This window comes from Embiotoca jacksoni, unplaced genomic scaffold (genome assembly GCF_022577435.1).
Source record: "Embiotoca jacksoni isolate LCO1_2020_lvr unplaced genomic scaffold, fEmbJac1.0.p SCAF_9, whole genome shotgun sequence".
NCBI lineage: Eukaryota > Metazoa > Chordata > Actinopteri > Embiotocidae > Embiotoca > Embiotoca jacksoni.
The window spans coordinates 8,183,132-8,202,982 of record NW_027185447.1 but is presented as its reverse complement, the minus strand read 5'-3'; the positions used below and the strand labels follow the sequence as shown (position 1 = coordinate 8,202,982).

Below are 19,851 nucleotides of genomic sequence, written 5' to 3'. Positions count from 1 at the left end.
ATTACCTTCCTCATCATGTGATCTACGTTGTATAATTGCTGAAAATAACTCGTGTGATGTTCTAACTTTGACAGTTTTTCATCTCCTTTGACCCCAGTGGAAATTAGTCTTGAGCCTCACAGCAGGTGAAGGGTTTAAAATTTGTTTTTCAAAAGACACATTTTTACAGACAAAGTCTAGACAAATAATGATGAGATTAGTTGTTAGTGTAGGGAATCAGTCAGTTGATCAATGAAGCACAATTGAAGCAATTAATCTTTACATGTTTTGCATTGTCACCCAGTTTCCACTCCACCTCCGCACCGCAATGCCTCTGATTCACTGAATATAAAGTACTCAACTGCCTTGCTGCCTAACTTAACTAAAATGTAACAGTTTGTGTGGAAATACTTAATGGAAAAGCTTTTTAAAAATTAAGAAATGATTTATTTACTCAATAGTTGCTTCAGAAAATACTCAGGCTTCTTCACATTTTGCATACATCAAATCTACCCACTAACCCACAATAACAAGTGAAAACACATTTTTAGAAATATTTGCAAAAATCAAAAGCTGAAATCTCTCTAGCAAGGTTGGTGCTACCGGGGTCTCTCCTGGACACAGATAACACGCTCAGTCGTACTTTCAGGTATAAAATGCCTTTATTTGCCCGGTCCATACACCAATGTCTATATGCAACCCCTTCTCCCTTCCTCCTTCTCCCTGCTCCCCTTTATAGGGGAGAGCTCATCAGTTCACATCCAGCTCAGCTGTGCTCATCAGTTCATATTCGGCTCAGCTGTGCTCATTACACCTTCCCTCTCTACCCCCTGCAGCTGAGCTAACCACACCCCGCCACCACACTCTCATTTACAAGTTTTAAGACCTCAAGTTCAATACAGTTCTGAGTTTTCTTCGAGTCTCTACAGCAGGGGTGTCAAACTTATTTTAGTTAAGGGGCCACATACAGCCCACTTTGATCTCAAGTGGGCCAGACCAGTAAAATCATAGCATAATAACTGATGGAGAAAAAAAAAAAAAGATTTGTCCCTTCCTCTCGTTTGCATTGTGGCTCCGGAAAGTCTCTTCTGTTTTCTCTCTTATTTGCAAGTGATTCCTTTTTGTTTTACTTTCCGCATCTAATTGACTCCCCTGTGTCCTTATCTTGTGAATTACCATACGAAAGCAGATACAAAGGGAATAAGGGGGTGACTGTCAACTGTTTTGTCACACTGTATGAAAGCTGCCCTACGGAGGAGATCTGGGAGCGTTGCTGCACACCTCTCTTTGAGGGTGCATGTAGTTGCTCCTTCTTGCAAGAATAAAATGTCCGATGTGTTTTGATTTTGAACCAAGCCTCATGAGTAATTTCTCTTCACAATAACGCATACATAACGACAATATTTCTCTATGTTTAAATCATTGGTGAAGGTTTTTGGATGATAAACCCTATTTTAAGGTACTTTCTACAATAAACTAGAAACCTAAAGAGCAAAAGACATCAGCCCACTGTTTATCTGCCTGGGATCTCTTTGTGACGCGTTTGACGTGAAACGCGTCACAAAGCGAGCAGCGAGCGCTGCTGCCTCTGGAGCAGACGTCGCATTTACGCTGTTTTTGAAGCAATTACTGGATCGATTTTTAAAAAAAAAAAAAAAAAAAAAAAATTACAAAACGTTTGTACTCATAAACCTCCATATTCTCATAGAAATGCAATTTCATGTCTTTCTGTAATTTTCACACTTAGCAAAGTCATTCGGCGGGCCGAGCTTGTCCCCCTGGGAGGCCGCAACCGGCCCGCGGGCCGCATGTTTGACACCCCTGCTCTACAGGCTTTGCAAACCTGGATTCATCAGTTTATCCTGTCCCTCCAGAAGATCCAGTTAAGCTTCGTCACATTGGTTCAAAACTGCTATCTTTAGATCTGTTGTGGACTTTGGCTGTGTCACTGACGGGCAGTTAGAGACTTGTACAGAAGCTACTTCAGTGTTGTCTTGTCTGTATGCATTGGGTCATTATTGTGCTGGAAGTTGACCCGCCACCCCAGTGTCAGGACACTTGCCCTCTGCACAGATTTTCTTTAAGGACAATCTGTATTTGGCTGCATTGGCTCTTGTGTTGTTTCAACATAGTCAGTAGTGTTGGACTTGGGCTCCTGCTAGTAACCAAAATGTGTCAGCCCCCAGTCCTGCGTGTTCTTTAATGAGGCAATAGGAGAATATGTCAGGCTCCAAGATATTTATTTAACAGCAGCAGAATAACCAGTTTACAGAGCCCTGGGTCCAGACTATGTTTCCCTGACCGCAACAGAGTATGTGTCAGTTCACAAAGTCTGAGCTCCTGACTTTCCCTCACCCAGTCTTCTTATAGTACAGACACCAAAAAGTCATGTGTATTGATGTATCCTTTGTTGGTTGGAGGAGGTGGTGGTTGTCTTCCTTCACATCCTGGAGTCCTCCAGACAGCCGTCTGTTCCTGTTTATGCCTCAAAGAACAACAGTATGTGACCCCACAGGTTGCAGACCCCCTCCTGTGACCTTTTGGTTTGGCACAGTACTCTCACTCTCATTTACAAACACAGCCTTTTGTCTACACCTTCATTCACAACCACACCCTGTTGTCTACACCTTCATTCACAACCTTTCGTCTACACCTTCATTCACAACCACACCCTGTTGTCTACACCTTCATTCACAAACACAGCCTTTCGTCTACCCCTTAGGATTAATAGTTGATAATACGACCTATATATAATTAATATGATATGGCATATATATATGTTGTATTATTGTAAACATAACCTAGCACAGAATCGCACAGTAGTGAACTTTTTTTGTGTATATTTGTATGCCATTGCAACAGTGATAGCCATAACCGGATGCAGAATGTTTTTTGGTAGTCTCGTGAATGTGATATATCGAGAACACATTGAGGGAATTCCTTCAAAGTTGGCACAAACGTTCACTTGGTCCCAAGGATGAATTGATTCATTTTTGGGGGTTAAAGTTCAAAGTTCACTCTAAACCTCACATCGGCCAATTCTGGTGAACATGATATCTTAGGAAAGCCTTGAGGGAATTTCTTATATTTCGGCACAAAAATGTTCTTGGCATCACACATAAATTGACTTGATTTTTGTGGTAAAACGCACAGGTGATTGGGACCTCACTTCCCCCACATCCATCCATACCATTCTTGTGGATGCATTATCTCATGAACCCTTTGAGGGAATATCTTTAAAGTTGGCACTCACTTGGTATCAAGGATGAACTGATTAGATGTTGAAGGGGTCAAGGTTCTAAGGTCAGGGCCTCTGTTACCCCACATCTGTCCCATTCTTGTGAAGTCGATATCTCAGAAATGCCTTGAACGTCTTTAAATTTGGCACGAACGTTCATTTAAACTCAAGCATGAACTAAAAAAGATAGGCAAAACACTTTCCATTTTTCGAAGCCATAACTCAAGAAATGAGGGGAATACTGTGACCATCTTTTAGATTTTGTCATATTGAATTGCTGACACCAATCTTGTCCCTCTGCAAACTGTGGTCATTGTATAGCTCTTCTATGCTGATGGGTTGAAGAGGTGTGTGAAGCATCCACGTTTTAGAATTGGTAACTTCTTTGCAGGACCATCCATATTTGTAGCATTGTCCATTGTCAATCAGATTTTACATATGAGTCTGGACAAACATGGATGTAAACTACAATTTGATTGGTTACCGTAGGAAGACAACCACAATAATTCCAGTTATTCTAGTCATTCATATTGCTATATTACAGTAATTCTAGTTATGTATTTTAGACTGGTAAGCTTTCTCATGCTAAACTGATGAGATTGCTACTTTTCGCAAAACAAAAAAACAAAAGTAACCTGCAGTTTACTTGCATTGTCACCTAAAAGCCTCGTGACCCTGTGTCTTTACTTTCATGCCACAGACCTGACCAGCTACACATAGTAGTGGCATCCGAAGTGAACAGGGTCACTGTTGTGACCAGCTTGCTGTATCTCCTCCTCAAGCTGGTGACAGCTCATTTTCTGAGCCACAGCTTTAGCACTCAAAGAGCAGAGGGCCCTATAATGATCAGCTTTTAGTGCTGGCACTGGGCGGCTGAATAAGCCATCAGGCATCATTACGCCTTGCTGGGGAAAACAATCTCTTCATTCCCACTGGTGCTCCCAAACAGGGGAACTCTTTAGGAGAAATGAGACACTTCAGTGTGTGTTGTATGTGAGCTAGAATGCTTTGCTCAGTTGCAACTAGTATCATTCAGCAGTCAAAGAGCCCATATTCCCGAATATGCATATATATATATATATATATATTATTATCTGTTTACACATAAAAATCTTTACGATACGGAAATCTTCATTCAAAACAGAAAGCAGTGACTGATCAACAACAGGATCACGGAACGTTCCCCTGAAAAGAAAGCAGTCCCTTCTAAAAAGGCACTAATGATCTCACAACACTGAGATGCAAAGCTGCGCATACTACACAGACAGACAGGTCCATTATTTCTTCTGGGCATATTCTGTCCCCCAGGACGGCATTTTTAAAATGGTTATTTATATATTTATTTGACTTTATAATGCCTCAGCTCGTCAACCATACTGCATTTGTTCAGTGCTCTAGATATGACCTAAACCTCAAATGTCACAACTAAACAAATTGAGTCTGGCTGACAAGGATGAATAAGGCTGCTGCAGGCACTGACTTCAGAGTAGCCGGGTTAATAAAGTACAAGTACGCCTCTATGGACGGTACAGAACTTCCATTCTTGCTTTCAAACAAAACACGTATACAATTTGATGTAAAATGAATGCATAATGCTGTTTTATATTTCCAATTTACTCTGATACACACTGAATCAGCTCATATTTTGGATATATAACAGTATGTTCACACAAATCAGTAAAACAAATCTGTGAAATATTTCATTTCAAAAGAACAATCCCCTTCTTTCTATGTAAATCATTTATTTCAGCATATCTCTTGGTGAACATTGTTTGTTGTACGCAGGAGAGGACACAGCTTTCCTTTTCAGCTGGAAATTGCCACACAACTTGCCTGCTCACACCTTTCCTCAGAAGCATTCAGCCGAGCGCTGGATGTTAATTTGGCCCGTCTTGTCAAATGGGGGCAGGTTAGGGAGCCGTTTGATGTTAACAGTTTCAAAATTTTCACTAGTGCAGGATAGAAATTCATACTGACACATTTGTGAAATGCTGAGACAAACACTGCGATCACGTAGCTAGCTGTAAGGCTGACACAGCCTACAATGAAAGTAAAATTTTATAAAAGTATAAATATGTTTTTGTGGGTCACGTGTATCTGAACACATTTACAGAATACAGTAAATTATTTCAAGATAAAGCGTAGTATTAATTATTCACATTTGTTCTCAAAATAATCAACTTGGTGGACCCAAAACAGTTAAAACATCAAAATGCTTAAACTTCATGACATCGTGACTCCTGCACAATGACATGCCTTTTTTTTTTTTAAACACATCTTTGGTTTTGTTTATACTTGAAAATGATATGGCGAAATGATTCTGCACATCTAGGTTAAATAATTGGTTTAAGAGTATCGGTGAATTAGTTTGCTATGCTAGTGCTATGACAAGTAGCTCCTGAAACTTTTTTCTATTTGCTCTTCACTATTCAGTACAATCAGTCCTTTGTTCACCACTACATACGAGTTATTTAGCAGGAAAATCTCTTCAGTTTAGGTCGATTGCTAATAGGACAATAAGCTCAGAGGTTTATTGAAAACATGTAGCCCACTATCGCTATAAACTATGACTTTTTTTTGTGGAGCAGTTCATACTCTTGCTGCATTCAAATGGGACTCGTGAGCTCCTAAAAACACTGTTGCTATTCAACAGCAATGTGGATGGTGTCTAGAAGCTACACAGGTAAACAATTTAGCTAACGGGCGGGTGATGTATTGCAGGAAATGCAAAGTTACGGAGCAAAACAATGAGGACTTTGGGAAGACAAACATTTTCCTGTGACATAGGCTATTATTTAAAATTATGAAGAAAAATTCTGCACAACTAAAATGACAAAATATTAGCTTAGCATCTAACGAAATATGAATTTCCATGGCTTCTGCCTTTTCCGTAAATGCCGGCAAACACGTCACATTTCGTGAACTCTGGGCTTATAGAAAGATTTGAGTTACAACATTGTGAAAACCACATGATAGGGCTGGGACTCTTTTCTTGTAAATACGACCCCTTTGACACAATATATCTGATACTGGACTCTGCAACATAGGTCTTCCTAGTAAATAAAAGCTTCATCCATTTTGGACTTTTATTTTTGTTGACCGTTGTCAGATAAAATTCAGATAATAAAGTCATTTAACAAGGTTTGTGACGCTCAGAAACTGTGTGCGGGAAAAATGTAGTTTATATCGTGCAGACCATGAAAGTTTCCAGCACACGCTCCTGGAAAACTTTGGCATGCATCTGTTTTGGCAACATCTGGGAATGACTTGATGATGGTCTCAAAGTCTGTGGGATCCTCATGGAGGTTAATCCAGCCATGACTGAACGGAAGGCAACCTGAATCAGTGCTGAACATTGGGCCATGTGACACATTTACTTACTGTTTGACGTATTAAAGAGCCTTTTAACAGTCAAATTACTTTTGTACCTATACTGATGTGTTTTATGACCCTGGGTCAGAAACATGTTTACTACCCCCTCACACAATTGACTTTCAGCATTAAAAACTGCAGGACACAAGGCGGATGAACTGTTGGGAACAAACCACACAGAAAATTCATACACCATAAAACCAAAACAATGAGCTAAAATATGCTAAAAAGCGCCTTATAACTGCTCATTTTAATGGTAATTGTTCTACAACGGAATTACACATAATAATTAGATCAGTTATTGCTATGAAAATATGAATTAATGGAGCTCAACACAAACATCCATCTGGAGAGCTTTTGTGTAATGATGAGAATATTATTCTTTGCTAAATGTCCCAGTTGTTTTAATACATTATGTGCATATGCATTTTGGGTTGTGTATAGTTATCTATGGTCACTGCAGTAAGATATAGATATCCTCTAACAATGAAACAGCCATAACCAGATACCATTTACCAATCATACAACATATAGTCACATACCATAAAGTTGACAACTGCATATGTAACCATGGTGGGTTCACTTTGAAGTTGTTTTTCCTCCTATAAAGTGCATCAACAATACCTAAGTCTTTGTTATTTTTAAACACCGGCTCATATGAAGTCACATTTAAATTTGAATTACACAGTTAAGTCTGAGCTCTCCTTTTCCTTTTCCTTAAGATCAAAAGGAAAGCCAATAAAATGCTTCGCTTGCAGGCATCAGCTTTGATGTTGCTCCTCTGCATGCTCATTTGAGCCCAGGGGCAGAAAGTCAGGAGTGGACAGCACCTCTACTGACATCAAATTGTATTGTGTTTATAATCTCAAGCCCAGGAAATACTGATTGGTGTCAGATGATGCTTTTTTTTTTTTTTAGGAGAATCAGATATTTGTGTCTTCCCCCTTTTTTCTTTATTCTAAAAAAAAAAAAAAAAAAAAAAAAAAAAGTTTCATACTAGCATCAGGCAGTGTAGTTATTCTCATGTACACAAATGTGTAATTTTGATGATTTTTTTTTTCTCTGATTAAATCACGTAAGAATGACAAATGCTGTGGGATGAACTGTAATCAAGGAGCCCACAGGAGGCTTTGTCTGTTCAGCATCGTTCAAGGGAGCGACAGAACAGAGTTCCTGGCAGTTGTGAGTACCATGTAATTACACAGCTTTGAAATTCAAGAGCTTGGACAATTGAAGAGCTTTTCTTTTCAACTGCCTCAAAGACTTACACAACAACAATAGAAGGGGGTGGGGGGGACGGGGGGGGGGGGGAATGTCATCACCATAGCTTTTAATGTTCTACCTGAAATTCAATCAAAACTGAAAATATTCATTCGTGTCTTTGCACCTGTGAAACATGTAAGAGTCATTAACACAGTTGAGAGCAGTTCATGTAAACTACTCCAAAGCTTTGTTTTGCCTCTGGTTGTTTAGTCTTCCTATAGACTCTAGAAGTACATTAATGAAGGTTATTTAAGAATTCATACATTTCAATGTGAGTCTTTCATTGATTGGCCATTTCCAAGCTTCAGCAAAGCATTGGGCATTAAGTGCAGCTGGAAGAAAACTTTAAATACTTGTGGTTAATTGTATGTATTTAGTTTGAACTTTTCTACACTACACTATTTTCTACTCGCAGACATTAACAAGAACACAAAAAAAGTACAAAAATTATATTAATCTTCCTCATATTTAGACAGAGCTTTGCTACATATGAATGAACGTTTTTTGTTCTCCATCTAACTTAAGCTTTTTATTGACAGTTTAGTCATTCACACAAAAAACGGCTTCGACGTGATCAACCAGCCCATAGCAAGAAGACAAAATGAAAAAGAGACGTCACAATAAAGTCAGTAAAGGAGTTATTGTACAAGAAAGTTGTTCCAAAAAGTTTTGCGACATTAATTCACTGCAGAGACTGTAAATAATGTTCTGAAATTACCCTCATGAGTATTAGACATTAGCTTCCATTATTCAACAGTCCTCCGCTAAATGCAAAACATTTGTTATTTTTTTGCTCAGTTGTATGATTGGTCATTTACTCACAACTACAAAAAAAACAACCACTATTTATTCTGGAACAGCAGGACATTTCACCTGCATGTAATTTACCACAGGAAATTCATCAGTTCAGTAATAGAGGCTGTGGGCCCAGGTTGAACTCAATATTTGATGGTGGCCGGCACCCGCTCCACTTTCTCTCTCACAAGTGGTTAACAGACACACACATAACACAGCAGTCATACATGCCAGAAGGGCTCTGAGAGTGTGGAGTAATTGTAATGAGACTGAATGAGGAGCGAGAAGCCAGTAGCCAAACTCAGGCTCTTGTTGTCTGCAAGAATTATAAGTCGTGTTGATTTTGGCACACAGGGAACACTTTGTTATCTCAACTTGCAATAGAAGCCCAGTCTGTGCTTTCTTTATCAAACAGTGAGGTCAGATTAATATCAACAAAAGAAATCCCCCCCCTCCCCTGATCTTTATGTTAAAATCTTCTCACTGTTTTATTCTACAGCAGTTTTCCACTTTCCAGGCTGCTTGTACTGAAACTGCTACCGACTTCAAATAACAGCACTGAGTGGATATGGGGGGAAAGCTTCTGATTTATTTACTTTCCTATTTTACTGACATGTTTAACGACCTGCAGTAAGTCACTGAAGCTACTCCCTAACCAGGAATTAGTAAGGATCACTGACTGGCAACTAATACAAAATACATGTACAATTCATTTTCATTACAGACCTATATTTTTATATGTATTTATATTTGTAAAGCATAAAGGCACAACATTATTATTTTTGACTTAGTTCCGTTACTGTGTAGTTTTTAAATTCAGCTGATAATTTAAGAATCAAATTGTGGCACTTTTATTCTACTTTTTTGTTTCTTTTTTAGAATGTAGGAGCAGATTTTTTTTCTTCTTACTTGCGTATTATTATATTTTAGCCCATAAACTAGAAGGACTAGAAAGAGCCTGTGATTTTAACATTAAAAAAAAAACCTGATTGTTTTGGCTCTTAATGAAGAAGGTAAAGAATTGCGTGTCCACTGTTTGCTGTTTACGAGGATAAAAATATATTCTCAAACCCTCAAACATTTTTCACAATTTTAGTCAGCATTGTAAGTCACAATAAAAAAAATACAGCCATGGATTTTGCAAGAAATCTGACTTTGCATTTATATTGTAGAAGCAGGTGAAAAATATGACCTTTTTTTTTTTTTTAACAATTTGCAAAAGCAATTGACTGTTACCATGTCAAACATTATATCCATGCTTTATTGTCAAACCTAAAAGAAACTGTTACATACATAAATACATACATTGTATACATAAATAATTAATAGTTAAACAGACTCTCTGGAAGTCTCTGTGAAGTCCATCGATGCTGCATGTCTGACAGGTGTGGATGACAGTACAGCTGAAGAGTACTACAGTTCATGTAGAGCTGGGAGGGAAGGAGTGCAGGAGGCAGGCAGAGCCAGGTGGTGTGTTTGGGGCACTGTTAGCAGGAGGTGAAAGTTTTCCAGAAGAAGTTTTTACAGGGGGCTTTGCGGTCACGCTGAGGCAGTGATAGCCTGTTATAGACAGCCCTCTCCTCCAGGCGAGACTCCAGCGGCTCCTCGAGATCCACAGGTGCCGCTTCCCCCGGCAGCATGTTGGTGTCCAGAGCTCCGTCCAACAAGCCCGACACCAGCTTTAGAATCAGCTCCTTGCGCTCTTTGTTCAGCTCCTGACCAAGAAACAAAGAGAAGAGAAAATATTATTCAAGGGACAGCAGATCATGGAAAATGTGAATTTTTAACATCTTACTGAGAAGTCCTCTGGAATTATCATGTGTTAGTGTTTTGATTAAGATTGTAGGTACTGACAAGACTAATTAAAAACTAAATCAACTTCCTTTAAGATATTTTCAAATGCGTATTAGAAATATCACACTACATAATTGTGTAACCAAAAGCAATTTATATTGTAAGTTCAATCATTCTTTTAAAAAAAAAAAAAAAAAAAAAACCAACACATTATTCAAACTGTTTTCCTACAATAAAATTGCAGAAATGTAGCAATAATAACAGTTGAAATCCAGAAAACATATTATCTACTCACCCTGTTCAAATGGATGGGGCTCCTATCCTCCATAGGAATCACGGCAGCTGCTCTAACACTGAGCACGACCCCCATCAGAGCTGCTAACACCACCAGGAGCTGCATGCTGTGACAGGAGTGCAGGTGACAGACCAGGGCTGCAGTCACAGGAGCAGAAGGTTCACAGATAGCAGTGTGTGACTGAGTGAGTGTGAGAGACTCTGAGCAGCTCAGACTACAGCCAGAGATCCAGAAGGAGAGTGGTGGAGAAAGTGGTGGCAGCTGCTCACAAGATTTGGAGACCACAGATGTTTCTTCTGCTCTACCTCCAAAGTCCCTCACTGTTTTATACACCTCTCTCCCACCCCCCACCCCCACCCCTTCGTCTCCCACTGACGTAGAGGGTGGTGGGTGTGTGACGGAGGGTGAGGGGTGTACGTGTGAATGTTGTTGGGGGTGTGTGTGCGTGAGCAAGAAAGAGGAGGGGGAGATGAAGGGGTCAGGATTCAACAAATGGAGCCATTTCAAAGTTAACCTCTTTGACAAATTGTGAGGTGTTTGCATTCATGTGATTCACGAGGAGCGAACATGTGCAACGCACGGTGACGTCAGAGAGCCACAACCGGGTTTTGACATCAACTAAAGTGGCGGTAGTTATGATAGACAGTCTCAAATAACACCTTTTAGACAGGTGGATGGAAAATTGAGCAATTAATCAACTGTGTGATATCAGCAGATGTACTCTAACCGTACTTAAACGTTCAAAATAAAATGGTCACATTTCCCTTTAGCAGCAATCAAAAAAGTCGAAAAGAAATTCAAATTGAACACCAGCTGGCTCATCTTATACTACCAACACAGGTCAGTGTTTGACACGCCACTCCATGCAACATCTGACTCCTGTCACAGTGCTTTAGTGTGCCTCTTTGACACCTGCAGATTACAATTGAACGGTCTGACACTCCTGTAGACTCAAGGAAGTGTCTCCAGGAAATGCACATCACCAATCTAAAGGAGTAAATACAGTTGTTAAAAAAAACATAAAGGGAGTTAGAGCTTTGATGTGAAATGGAGCGGAGGGTTAACTTTGATTGACATTTAAAATGTTTTTTTTTTTGGTAGATTTTAAAAAAGTTACCTACTTTTATCATTTAAAAACTAAATTATGTCCTTACGTTCAGAATAATAGATACTAAAGGCAGGTTTGGAGAAAAAAAAACTGATAAATGAGTTTACTAGCACTGCTCGTCAAATAAAGATGTTTGTAAAAGCGGTTTAATTGTATTTTGACTTGATTTATTCATAGAAAAATTTTATTAATGTCTTGAATCTCATCTTGTAAGTAACAATGACAGAGTATGATTTACCCTAAGATATATTGTAGGCTGTAGCTGCCTTACAATATCGACTATAGTTTATATAGTTTAGTCAATAGTTTGGATTCAGCCTGTGAGAAAATGTTTCCAGCTGTGCATTCAAAATGAGAAAAAAAAGGGAATTACACCCTTTTTTTTTCTCAGCCAAAACTTTCCTATAGAGTTGTTTGGATATTGCTCTGGAGAGTGTTATATGTTAAGAGATAAACTGTCAAGATAAACTACAAATTATTACAGTTTGGTCAACACGTGTCAACTTACATTGAGACCCTTCTTTAAATTTGACACATTAACATCATATAAATAGCATCACTAACTATAGTTTATGTGTTATAAAGTTCTCACCAAAACTGACTATGGAGAGCTGATTACAGCATAAAATATATGTTCTTGTCTGAGAATAAATTGTTTAAAGTGTTTCAGGAGCTGCAGCTAAACATCAGAGACACATCGCTGAAATAGCACAATTAACAGTTTACTGGTTTCACTGTTGTGCAACTGGCAGGGAACATACAGTACTTATGTTCCAATGTGCCTCGTTTGATATGTGCAAATGGATTCGTCATGCTTTCAGAACAGTTTTTGGGGTATTTTCTTCTGATCTGAAGAAGGCCCAAAGCCAATCCAAAGATTAGCTGAGCGTTGAAGCGGTTATATTGGCAATTCAGTGTGTTTGAAGAATCTACGACAACTGGCCGCCTTAAAGGTATCTGCAGTCAATACTGCAAGAGACTTCAAACAGTAAAAAACGTCAGCATGACGACTGATATTTGTGCTCCCAGATTGTACTAATGTGCGTGGAAGTCTCCATTTTCACTACACTCACTGTAGTATGGTCCAGCTCCACCTCATTGACCATCTGAGAGGGATCAATGAGGAACACTGACTCACAGATCATCTGAAGACTGGATTACTGTTATCTAATCAACAGATGAGTCTGAACATCTGGGCATATCTGTCTATTTCACGACACAGGAAACATTTTAAACGTTGTGCACCAAGTTCTCTTTCTGCAGTACTCCTTTTATCATTAAAATACACAAACATCTTATTAAATATGAATGGATAATTGTTTAATGTGACAGTTATGCTTCATTTCCTATAATACAGAATGAACTCCAGCAACCTTCTAGTGCAGCTAAAAGTCCAGCCACCATAACGCACTGTGAAGCAAGTATGACAATAAGGCACGGCCCTGTTGTATGCACGTCAGTTCAGTAGAAAACCAGTGAGGACAGAGGTCTTGCGCAACAATAATTTGGGTTGATGCAACTGAACAGCAACAGTGCTGCACACACTTGAAACCGCAAAAAAAAACGAAACAATTTATTGCCACCAAGGGGCTTTTAGTTCAAATAATCCGAACTGTATAATTTAAATGGAGTAATTCTTTTTGCATTAAAAGGGCCGAGACTGACCTAAATATAACACATTCAAGACTGCCACCTTGTGCCTGAATATTGAAACTACGCTCAGATCAGACCACACCATTGCTCACACCAGCCCCTACAAGACTGTATTTAATCATTTGCAGTGAGCAGGAGCTGAAAAACAACATTAAAAGGTGCATTTGGTTGGAAAGTGATACTAAAACAAGGTGACGATTAGCTCCAAATTTTCAGACAGGTTTTGGACTGTTGAATAGAGACCTTGGAAAAGCTGCCACTTTTTTCATTATCCAGCAGCAAGAGAGAAACAAGCACAGAATAATTTTTCATGCTATCAAATAACCACTCCCTCAGAAAAAAAAAAAAAAAAAAAAAAAAAAACCAACTGCAAAAAGACATAAAGCAAAGTCTTGTGTCTTGGTTTCATTGCGTGTCTTTGTGTAAAGTAAAGAAACGTATGCACACAGATTACAAATATCCATTTTGTGTTACCAATTTATTACAGCTCATAATTCTTATAAAAACACAAATTCATTGCTCGGGTATGATCCTACGTCTCAACAAAGATTCAATGTGGATTGAACTAACAAATAAGTCAAACTTCCGATATTTGACTTTAGATCGACAAAAAAAATAAACCACACTGAAACATCAGATCTTCATTGGGAGAAAAATCAACAGCATCCTGTAGTTCAAACTTACTACCAGTGGTCAGTACCCAATACTAAGAGTTATGATTGCATAATGAATTCACATCTTAAAAAGACATTTCTTGCGTTGCAAAGCTCGATTACAACTTCATTTGTACTTATTCTAAGACCCTAACATGTCTTTCATATCAAATTGGCAGTGAAACATCAGTTAGATTTATTTAATTGTAAGTTGGTGATATTTTAAAGGGATAATTTGCCTGGTTCATTATGATAGATGCAGAACAACTTTTCTTTTTTCAACAACACACAACCAATTTCAGGCACTATAGGGTTCATGTCGCAGAAACATCTGCATTATGAATACACAGTCATGACTGATGGCAGCTGCGTATTTTCCTATGATCACAAACTGATATTGAACATTATGAATAAATGTGCAGCAATACATTACATATATACAGTATACACTCTATATGGTATGTAATATATTGCAAATTGTGAGGATACAGTGAATCAAATAAACAGTATACTGTTTGAGAATGAGGTCAGGTTTGATGACAATGCTCTTCCCGCTCAGCCCGGCCCATCAAACTGCTCTTCACAAAACGCTGATAAGACAATTACAGAGTAGAAATGCAGTACTGTGTACGTCAGACAAATAAATAAAACACCAAGAGCGTGTAAGACTGAAGGAAGGAAACACTGAATTGAACGAACATTTTCTCTGAATAACTCAGCAAGTTCCTACCGCTTGGTTACTCTCTTGGGTGATGCTGAACTAAGTCGAGGAGGTGGAGAACAAGATGGTGTATCTGTGGTCTGAGGGCCAGGTACAGGGATGAACATGGCGGTCTGTTGTTGCAGGTCATGCTTCACTGAGAACCTGTCAATAGTCCAGCAGAAAGAGCGAAACGTTTTAAAATGCTCTCACCTGTGTGATGTATGCGAATCAAATATCAAAAATGAATTACACACAACTTTACCTTTCTTGCAAACTCGGGGAGGACAAACGATGCTTTGTGAATTTCAGGGTTGTAATATTTAAGGTTCATACTTTCCATTTCCTCTTTTGACAGTGCTTTCACTGGTTCCTTGAAATTTGTTTCCTAATCAGAAAGTGAAGAGGAACTTGAGTAACTTGACATACATTACTGATCACAGAGGAAAAGTGGACAAGTTATTTTGCTGTGAGGAACGGTTTTACAACAAGCTGGTGCAGTTTATAGGCAATCGAACAACAATCAAGTGTTCGGTGGATGACAAATGGAGAATGACAAGTGCGCTTACAGGGTTTTTACTGCAGAGCATGAATCCAATTTGGCCGCTGGGATAAGTGGGGATGGTGCTGTAGGCATAGTCCACCACAGGGAATAGGGTCTTGCAGAAGGTTCGCATCTCCTTTATCAACTCCAAATGGAGCCACTGACACTCTCCTGTCAAATTGACACAAGAGCATGTTCATCTCCTGACTACTTTTTGTTGCAACTGTTCCATCCTAAAGAAGCTGGAGGACTGAGTATATAAATGGGAACATAACATTTCCAAAAGGAGTACATAAATGACGCAAAAATAACAATCAGTGTTTGAAATTCATGTGGAAATTATCATTTAGTAGCACAGTTATGACTTTGACTTAAATCTGCATTTTATTCATTTTACTCATCAGCATTTTTTTTTTTTTTTTTTTTTTACTTTTATTGCAAAACCATAGGCTCACCCTGGGAACAAAGAATTCCACCGCTTGTCAACGCTGCCTTCATCAGCTGGTAGTAAGACTCCTTGAACAAACTCTCAGCAGGTCCTGCAACAAAAGCAGATTTCAGAATGGGATTGCCTCCAAACAAATGGAGCCAAGGCAACTGTAACAATTAAAAAAAAAAAAAAAAAAAAAAGAAGAAACCTACCAACTGGGTCTGAGGAATCTGTTATGATGATGTCAAAGGCATCCTGGTTCTGCTTCATGAATTCAAAGCCGTCTCCAATATGGAGGGTGAGCTTGGGACTGAAAAAGCCTTGGGCCATCCCCGGGAGGTACTTCTTCGATACGTTAATGACGTCCTACAAAGCAGACAACATCGACACCGACGTGAGCTGGCGTTACTTGGAAAAACATTGATACGAGAAGCTAAAAGCATAATCGGCATCGCTGTTCCGACCTCATCTATCTCACACAGAATCACAGACTCCACCAGCTGATTCTTCGCCACCTCCCTGAGCACACCGCCGTCTCCACCTCCAATAATCAGGACCTGTAAAACAAAAAGAAGAAAAAAAAAAAAAGAAACCCAATGCTGACTGTCAAGACAGGAAACACGACTCATCCTGGATGTGTTCATACTGCAGCTTCCCAGAAACTTCCCAGGATGTCAGTGATACCTTCTTAGGGCAGGGATGGCTGCACAGGGGCAGGTTGGCGATCATCTCCTGATAGGCAAACTCATCTCTCTCCGTGCACTGGATCACTCCATCCAGCACCAGGACGTTCCCGTAGGTTTTACTGAAAGGGGGTGTCACAGCAAAATATGAGGCACAATTGAAAGCGAATACACCCTGAAGCTACTGTTTACATAACCCGAAAAAGAGGCAGATGTGTGGCACATGTTTGCTACCATTCATAAAAAAATAAATAAATAATAATAATAAAAAAAAAAAATAAAAAACAAACAAACAGCCATTCATGTTTATGTTATTCTTACTTACGTCGCCTACTGATCTGAGGCAAAATGGGAAAACTCACGTGTTCCTCTGCAGCTGAAGAAACGAGCCTCGAGTTGCTCATTCAGTGCTAATACACTGGAGCTAATAGCGAAGCAACATTAGCCAAGTTATGGAACTGAAAGTACTCACCTCTTGAAAACCATAACATCCTGAAATTGGGACTTCTTGTGGTACAGGACCTCTTCCACCTGGAGGCTCATGGCTTGCCCCGGCCATAGCGTGCACGACTCCGTAAACCATCCATCCTTAATGTGGTCCATCGCAGCTGCCTTTCAGCCACAAGTAACAAACTAACGTGTTTGTAAGTGTGGCAATGTGAGTAAGTTACGACAAAGCCGTAGCGCCGACAGCTCAACGTGCTGCCTCGTGTTATAGCGAATGGGACGCTGCTGACGTAGCCGAGTCGCCGCTCCGCGGACCAATGAGCGCGGCGGGACGCGCTGGCTCGTACGTAAGTTTGTTTGACTTCGCACTGGCGTCGCCGCCCTGAAAGCGAGAGCGGAGGAGCCCACGTGAAACTACACTACGGTCGCTGCGCTTGTGCGGGCTAGAAAACATGGGAGAGGTGATGACAACGTGTTGTAAAGTTATTCTTTAAACTGAATCGTAGTTTCCTGGGTACCACCCCCCTCCCCACACACACACACACACACACACACACACACACACACACACACACACACACACTCCCCCTAAATTGGAAACAAATGTTTATTATCATTATATTAATCCCACTGTGGGGAAATTTTAAGTCGTCCCAGCAGCATAAAAACAAAGTTGGGGGAAAAAAAGGTGCACACAATGAGAAAAAAAAATATTTTACAAACACGTATACAATAAAAAATTAGATAGATAAAAAAAATAATTTCAAGTTCTGTGTCCCCTATTTTAAGTGCAGTTACTAACAGATTTGATTTTTCTTACGTGGCTGCTGTTTGCTATATTTAAAAAGTGCAGCAGATGCAACGAGTGAAAAAGTAAGTGAATCCCACGGGAATTGTCGGCTGTTTTAACATTTTAATAAGAAAAGATATGATCCTTTTAAAAAAAAAAAAAAAAAAAAAAAGGTTCTGGGTTCGAATCCGGGCCTTTCTGTGCGGGGTTTTGCATGTTCTCCATGTGCCTGCCTGGGTTCTCTCCGGGTGCTCCGGCTTCCCCCCACCACCCAAAGACATGTTAATCAGTGCTTCTACAAATTGCCCTTAGGTGTGAATGAGAGCGTGAATGGTCTTTGTTTCTGTCTGTCTCTCTGTGTGATGGATGGGTGGGTGGATGGTGGAAAAAAGCTAAAACAACTCATGTTTGTGATTAGACAGAACCTGAGTCAATCTGCCTTTTAGGTTGTAAAGTACATATATCAATTCAACACATACGTATAACATACACATATTTAGTGGATCATGGAAAATCCATTGAGAATAAGTGCCTCAACACTCTCTTACTTTCCCATTCCAAGTGCCACAAGGCTGCACACTCAAACTGCTGAAGAAGACCACGTGATTTGATTGAACACTTCTGCAACACGCCCTGGTCACCTAAATCAACTGTTCAGCTCATTATGGCGCTCTATATGACAAGCCAACACAGCATTAACAGAGCTTCACATGGGCAGTTCTGAAGAGCGTTTCCCCTGGGGACAGATCCTATCTAGACCACTCCGTAAGGTGAAAGTGTGCTTATGTCCGTTTACAGAAGGCTGCCTCCATACTTTATATAACAGAGCGTTATATCCAGAGGATAAAGTAAGCCAAAAGGTAAGAAAACTAATCAAACTTGTCGGGTAAGTGTGCTATTCTGTGCTAGGCTATGTTCACAATAATACAACATGTAGGTATGCCATATCATATTACTTATATATAAAGTCGTATTATCAACTATTAATCCTAAGGTGTAGACAAAAGGCTGTGTTTGTGAATGAGAATGACACTGCTGGGCCAAACCAAAAGGTCACAGGGGGAGGTCTGTGACTTTTGGGGTCACATACTGTTGTTCTTTGAGTCATAAACAGGAACAAACTGCTGTCGCAAGAACTCCAGGGTGTGAAGGAAGACAACCACCACCTCGACCAAACAACAAAGGACACGTCACCACACGTTACTTTTTGGTTCCTGTACTATAAGAAGACTGGGTCAGGGAGAGTCAGGAGGTCAGACTTCGTGAACTGACACATACTCTGTTGCGGTCAGGGAAACATAGTCTGGACCCAGAGCTCTGCAACACTGATTATTCTGCGGCTGTTAAATAAACATCTTGAAGACTGACATCTTCTGCTATTGCCTCATTAAAAGAACACGCAGGACTGGGGGCTTACACATATTGGCTTTGTACTAGCAGGAGCCCGAGTCCAACATAAGTCAAGCAGAGTTTCATCAAAGATCACAAACTGGGTGCAGTTTAGTGTAACAGTATTTAAATGCCACCTAAATGGGCAGTGCTCGACTAATCAGTCTATCACAGAATAGTGGAAGTTTGGTCCAAAAGATGATCAGTATTGTTGCGGATGTGGGACTAGATTAGGTTCCAATTGTTGCAGTGATGCTGTTTAAAGACAGGTACCTGACCAAGCCATCAACCATCCAGGAGGCCTAATCAAACTGTTACAGTCCAAAAATTTAAAAGGGTAAATCGAAACTCATCAACAGCAGTTAATTCGTTTCGAAGAGTTGATTTTCACAGGGATTTTTCTGTCCACTTAAATTTAACAGAGAACTTTGAGTCTTTCTACATCTACAATCACATTTCAGAAATGGGACATAAACAAGCTTTATACACAATAACAGCAATGTGACCATATAGTTATCAAAGTGGTTTAATACTTTTGATTATTTGATTAAAAATTAAACAAACTCAAAACTTCTATTCTCTGACCAAATAAAATAGGGTGTACGCTGAGGTCTGAGCTCACTGCCAATCTTCAATACAACACCTTGACAAAGCAACTCAACCACAACCAAACCAAAAATACACATGGGCTGAATGTTGTATTGAATTGAATTCTGAA

General features: G+C 39.6%; 3 protein-coding genes across 3 annotated transcripts in view; 1 reads left to right on the top strand and 2 right to left on the bottom strand.

Moving 5' to 3' along the window:
* The window catches only part of cntn3a.1 (contactin 3a, tandem duplicate 1), a 285,629-nt gene that overhangs the window by 31,230 nt on the left and 234,548 nt on the right, over positions 1–19,851 (top strand). The gene's annotated exons all lie outside the window — the stretch shown is intronic.
* Positions 9,780–11,028, bottom strand: LOC138193429 (somatostatin-1B-like). Its single transcript, XM_069141459.1, has 2 exons — positions 10,737–11,028; positions 9,780–10,362 (listed from the first exon to the last, which is right to left on the bottom strand). The coding sequence occupies exons 1-2, from the start codon at positions 10,839–10,841 to the stop codon at positions 10,135–10,137; spliced, it is 333 nt and encodes a 110-aa protein (XP_068997560.1). The 5' UTR covers positions 10,842–11,028; the 3' UTR covers positions 9,780–10,134.
* srm (spermidine synthase) lies at positions 13,957–17,220 on the bottom strand. The gene is made up of 8 exons (XM_069141289.1): positions 16,980–17,220; positions 16,509–16,629; positions 16,289–16,381; positions 16,037–16,190; positions 15,850–15,933; positions 15,420–15,565; positions 15,116–15,238; positions 13,957–15,015 (listed from the first exon to the last, which is right to left on the bottom strand). Exons 1-8 carry the CDS (start codon positions 17,108–17,110, stop codon positions 14,998–15,000), a joined length of 870 nt encoding a protein of 289 aa, XP_068997390.1. The 5' UTR covers positions 17,111–17,220; the 3' UTR covers positions 13,957–14,997.